Source organism: Fukomys damarensis, unplaced genomic scaffold (genome assembly GCF_012274545.1).
Source record: "Fukomys damarensis isolate Sample0158 unplaced genomic scaffold, DMR_v1.0_HiC HiC_scaffold_35, whole genome shotgun sequence".
Lineage (NCBI taxonomy): Eukaryota > Metazoa > Chordata > Mammalia > Rodentia > Bathyergidae > Fukomys > Fukomys damarensis.
Window position 1 is genome coordinate 9,868,092 of NW_022900947.1, and position 6,034 is coordinate 9,874,125.

The 6,034-nt window shown below is 48.0% G+C and overlaps 1 protein-coding gene across 3 annotated transcripts in view; it reads left to right on the forward strand.

The window, feature by feature from the left end:
* Cc2d2a (coiled-coil and C2 domain containing 2A) overlaps positions 1–6,034 on the forward strand; it is a 111,073-nt gene that overhangs the window by 58,242 nt on the left and 46,797 nt on the right. For all 3 annotated transcript variants that reach the window (XM_010641862.3, XM_010641863.3, XM_010641864.3), the window contains one exon: positions 1,738–1,915. In XM_010641862.3, the coding sequence (XP_010640164.1) occupies positions 1,738–1,915 (178 nt within the window). The remainder of the gene's footprint in view (positions 1–1,737; positions 1,916–6,034) is intronic.

Sequence of the window (6,034 nt, forward strand, 5' to 3'; positions counted from 1 at the left end):
TTTTTTTTTTTTTGAGACAGGGTCTCAATAGGTAGTTGAGATTGACCTGGAACTCATTATGTAACCCAGGCTGGTCTGGAACTCACAGGGATCCTCCTCTGCCTCCAGAGTGCTGAGATTACAGGCATGCACCACCACGCCCAGCTATAGTGATTTCTTTTTAAATGAAACCTCTACATTTTTATGTGTTCTCTCAACTTTGTTGATGCTACACATAAATAAACTGTACTTTGACCAATAAAATGACTATTTTTAAGACATAAATACCATATAGTTTTGTCATGAATATTCAAAATGTATGCTAACAGAGCATATTTTTAAAAACTTGGAAAACTTGGGCTCATGTTAGTGATCTCTTATGTGATTTTCATTTTGACTGAAAGTGTACACCTCAGTCTTAATCCATTTCTGAGTTTTCACGGGGATTTGGGAGTACCACCCAGATTACCCCCAAACCAAGGACCATAATCTCCCCTTCATCTGGCCACCAGGTAAGCAGGACCATGAGGAAAAGTTGGGGAAGGGGTTAGGTCTGTCTGTTGCATGAGGTAACTGGGAACAGCACTTCTAGAGAAAAGATGCTTAATTCTTGATGACCAGGGAGCAGCACCAGAGAAGAAGCAACAAAGGACTAGATGTAGACCTTAAGGCCATGCCTCTGTGACCCACCCAGACACATCCTTGGTCCGAATCCAAGTGGTGTTTTGAAACTTCTTGCAATTTGGTATTAAATGTCATCTGGGGGGGGTGTGCTGTTGTTTCAGCAATTTTGTATCTGGAGATGTCTAAATTGTTGAGATGTAACCTAAATTAGTGAGTGGAGAATTTCTGTCTGGGATGATGAAAAAGTTCTAGAGATAGAAAGTAGTGGTGTTTGCATTGTGAATGCACTTACTAAGGCTGAAATGGTCCCTGAAAATGGTTAAAATGGTAACTGTTAGGTTTTACATATTTTACTGTACTGAAAAATTAATCCATAAGCCATCACCCAGAAAACCTGAGCTAGGTTTAGAGTTTAATGCACTGCAAACTTGAACTGCTATTGATGTAACCAGGAACTGGCAGCTTTTTGGTGCTTGTCCCTTCAAACACAGGCAAAACAAAATGAAGACCACTCTTGGAGATACTGAATTCATTTTAAAGTTTCTGGTTATGAGACCACTGTGCCTTACAAGGCACCAGGATACATCATATTGTGATAAGAATGATTTTTATAAATAAGAAATATGTCTTAATAGTTTACAACCATTGAGCAGTCACCCTCTGAAAATGTTGAGAAAAAGCTTGGGTATTAGAGAAATAGACCTGATCTAACAGCTATAATATGCTACTATGTGTTTAGAATAAAATGTACTAGCCAAATAAAAACCATAACTGTCCCTTACAGTCTGAATTCAGTTGTACTTAACCAAGAATGTATTTACTTAAAATTTTGGGGGGATGCAAATGTAAGACTCATTTGAACAATGTAAGAAGATTGTAGTACAGGGATGCTCAGATCTGAGTTCTGAAGTTCTCATTTCCTTTTACTGTGGCTTTTCTATAAATTGCGTATCACAGTATTTTATTATAGTAAACTCTGCAAGACTCTGTGGCTGGTTAGGTTAAATGGGAGCTAATGTGACTAAAGGAGTTGCCCAGAGGGTCTCTTGCTGTCCTTGTGTCCCTCTGTCAGATACCCCAGGGATCCTTAATAAATGAATACTAATCCCAGCTACACGCGGTCTCGCTCTGCAGGGCAGAGGTCTCGCGAAGAGAAGACGTGAAGCGACGCTCAGTGTACATAAAGGTGCTTTTCAACGGCAAGGAGGTGTCCAGGACAGTCAGTCGGCAGCTGGGGGCAGACTTCCGCGCCCACTTTGGACAGATTTTCAATCTGCAAATATTCAACTGGCCGGAGAGTTTAACACTTCAGGTACACGGTTTGATTGTAATTCTCGTCCCAAGAAGTTTGTGGCCTTTAAAGGTGTGAGAAGGCTGGCAGAATAGCTGGTCACAGTGCTCAAGGGTGTGCTTAGAGACAGGCTGCCCGGCTGAGAGGCGGTGGGCAGGGAGCTCTCTAGTTCATTCACTGAGAAAGTGCTTCCCCTTGGGCCTGGACCCTAGCATGATATAACAAAGAAACCAATTACACCGCCATCACAGCGCTTATACAGGTGTGGAGTACAGGGGCTAGGATCCCCAGATTAATGAATCTCCCCAAACTAGCCTCACTCTCCCCATTAGCAATAATTTTTATCTGTTAGTTTCCGCAGGCTGACATAATTAAACTCCACAACTTAATCATAATACAAATGGACTCATTCACAGTTCTGCAGACCCCACGGTCTGAAATCTGGGTATCCGAGTCCTGTGTTCCCTCCCAAAGCTCTCGAGGAGAATCTTTCCTTGCCTCCTCGGCTTCCGGCAGCTTTGGAGTTCCACGGTTTGTGGTAGTGTTGCTCCAGTCTCTCTCGTCTTCATAGGGTCCTCTCTGTGTCCTTTTTGTCTACCAACATTCTCATTGGGTTTAGGGGCCGCCCTCATCTCATCTGGATCCTAAATGAATCACACCCAAGGAAAGGAACCCCATTTCTAAAGTAGATGTCTTTCTGAGGGTTTGAGGGGACATCAGTTTTGGGAGGATGCTACTCAGGCCACCCTGTGGCCTAAGGCTTCTCTGTTCCTTTTGTGAATCTTCTCTTAGGACACCAGCAGAGTTCTTGCCTGTGATTCTAATAGTCTTGTTAACTAGGCCTGCAAATCAGAGGCCCACAGACCCCTACTTCCCATCCACCACCCAGGCAGAAATCACCAGTCTTCTCCAGCATGTATACAGGAATTCTTCCAGAAATGACTGACTGTCCATGCTCTTTCCCCCAACTAGGCCTGGATGTAACTTAAGAATCATCCCAGCACAGTTCTGCAGGGCCAAGAAGTGCGAGGGGAGCTCACAGGGCGGCACTGGACACCTATGGGGTTTTCCAGAGTCCAGACAATTTGGTTCCTTCCACACCTCTCTGCACTTGTGATCTGGAGGTGGGCATGGCAGGTGGTGTCCCCCGTTTACAAAGCACTGAGCACTGACTCGGGCCAGATCCCTTGAATCAAGTCCCTTGAAGACAACATTGATATCTGCACAGCATTTCTCCTGAAACTAGGTTTGGCTCAGGCCAGTCACGCATAGCAAACATTTAAGATGGCATCTACTTAAAAAAAAATGTCTAGGATTCTGGAACTTTGTAAGACTTAAAAGTCTCACTTCCACTCCACGGAGCGCAAACAGCCCAAAAGGCCTTTGCAATGTTGGACCCTAAAGCCCAATGAGGCTCCGTGAGCGCTATCGAGGAACGAGAAACCCAGGAAGGAACACACCAGGCTAGATGGTAAAAGACCTTTATTAGTCTGGCCAGATGGCACTCTCAGAACCAAGTGGCTGGCTCAGAGAGGCGCCTAGCTCAGGGGCCGAGGTCCTCTTATAGGGAGTAAAAGAGGGGGTTAACATTTTTGGGCTCACAGACAGGGGACAAAGGTCTGCTGACTTTTGAGCTGGTGGTCAGCAGTCACATGCTCAACAGTCACACATTGATGAGTGACAGGTACCACCCATAGGATGTCTCAAAGGTCACCAAGACACTCCGGATGAGCAAACAGTTTGTCAATTAACTTGGGGCTCTATGTCTGGAGTCTCTAATTTACAGGTAGATTCAGATCCGGACTTCAAACAATACAAGAGTGATACACATTCTTAGGCCAGGGCTGGAACAAAGGTCGGGGCTGTGGTTACAATGGGAGGGGTTCAGGACACTGTCTCCTAGGCCCTTTGCCATTTAGCAAGGGCTTGTAATTTAGGTCCCACAACTTGATGAAAATTAAACTTACCTTTGTTCACTTAAACTTCATTTGGGTGAGAGAACAGGTTCGTTTTTCAAAGTCAAAGTTATTGCTAGGGATGGGATTGAATATGGAAGTTTTGGTGAAAACCTAAGCTTGAAAATTTCCTTTCTGGGTATTGTAAGATTTAAAGTCTCACTTCCACTCCACGGAGCCTGAACAGCCAAAAGGGCCTCCACGATGCTGAGTCCTATAGCCCAATGATGGCTCCGGAGGCATGACCCAGGGCCTTACTTCCGAAAGCTGTGAACAGCCAAAAAGGCCTCCACGATGCTGGGCCCTAACACCCAGCGAGGCTCGGGGAGCTCGACGGAGAAAGGAGAAACCCAGGAGGGAACACACCAGGCTGGATGATAAATAGACCTTTATTGGTCTGGCCAGACGGCACTCCCAGAGCCAGGTAGCTCAGAGAGGCAACTGCTCAGGGGCTGAGGTACTTTTTATAAGGTTTTTCTAAACAGAGTCAGGGAATTCACAGAACAAGACTGCAAACACATTGCTTATTTTATGCAGGAAATGTTTTAAAGTCATCTTTTGTTATACCGTTTGCTCCTGGGCGGGCTGTTAGCCAAGGTAGCAATTAGCATATGAAGAAGCACAGTCTGGCCTATTAGCATGGAGTCACTTTAGCTTATTCAAGTCTTACAGGTATCACCTGTGAGAAAATGATCTTATAAATGTGGACTTTGCGTGCCCTTGATTCATGGCTCTAAATGGATGCAGCGAGTGAAATGAGGTGACTTTGTCTGCAGCGGAGAGCTGACTGTCCTACGAAGGGGAGCCGGGTGGCTTCACAGCCGGTACCAGTGTCCCACGGACGGTGGGGGCCCGGGTGGGTTTCCAGGTTCTTGTGTGAGAGGAACAAAGAGCGAGATGTGAATACGGCGAGGGAAAAAGCAACAACGCCTAATTTAGGCGATGGTGCGCTCAGAGTAAGCGGGCTGGTGCCTGCAGAAAGGAAAGAGGCAGTGGGCTTGAGGATAAAATGCTGCCTGCCAGCTCTGAAGAGCCGCCTGGGACTTCCGGGGCGTGACTGACAGGTGCCGGGGAGGCCGCCGCGTCTCTGGCGCGTGCCCTTTCCCAGGCCTCACTGCTGGAGGTGGCCGTGTGAGACGCAATCCACAAGCGCGACGAGCTCCAGGTGAAGAAAGTCGCTGCATCTCTACCTCCCTTCTGTAGCTGGTCCCCCTTAGAACAAAGGGTGGGGCTTGGGGCCCTGGGGTGCTGCGCAGGTTCAGGGGAGCGGAGGGGAGTGGTCCCTGAGCCCCGGCTGTGCTCTCTCCATTTCCTGCCCTGGGGTCTGAGGTCCTTTGTCTCCTCCGGGGCCCCTGCTGAGCCTGATGGCCTGGGACCCTGGGAGCCTTTCTTCTGCCTTCTCAGCCCTTCTTGGGGGCCCGGCACAGCGCCCCTCGGCCGGGTGCTGTGGGTTTCGGGGTCACGCCCAGTCCAGCTGAGGCCCACCTCTTGCTGCTCCCTCAGGAGCCCACCTGCCCCACACCCAAACCCTCACGCTTACACTCAGGTTCACCGTGAGACTTAGACGCACGCGTGGTGGCCTGGGTTAAAAGTAAAGCTTGAGCAACAAAGGAAATAAGCAGGAGATGTTTTTCTGTCACGTGTGCCCCCGGAATTCACAGGTGTGGCCAGGCCCCACATGTGAGCTCTCATGTGGCCGTTCACAGAGAAGCAGAGATTTCAGTGCACACCTTTGATCGCAGTGCTCTGAGGGGCTGAAGCCGGAGGATGGAAAGAAGTTAGCAGCTCAGAGAAACCTGGATAGCAATTTAGAAATGCAGAGAGGGCTGGGGATGTCACTCAGTGTGAAAGCCCTGCGTTCAATCCCCAGTAAAGCAAAATACAAGATTTGAAATTCAGAATTTTGCATCCTGGTTGAGACTTGGAGTGGATGCATCCCCAGTTCCTCTGGTGCAGAGGGAGAGCGGAGGTGAGGAGGACCAAGGCTTGCCTGGAAGAGCAGACAGAGGGCTTTCCGGACACCGAGCAGAGCAGCGACAGTGGTGTGGCAGGTACAGAGGAGACAGGAGAGGGGACAGAGGCTCTCCTCCCACAGGTGCGGGACAGCCCCTGCTGAGGGGCAAGAGTGCAGAGGGAAACCCTGCCCCAAATATCCTTTTTTTTTTTTTTTTTTTTTTTTTTTTTT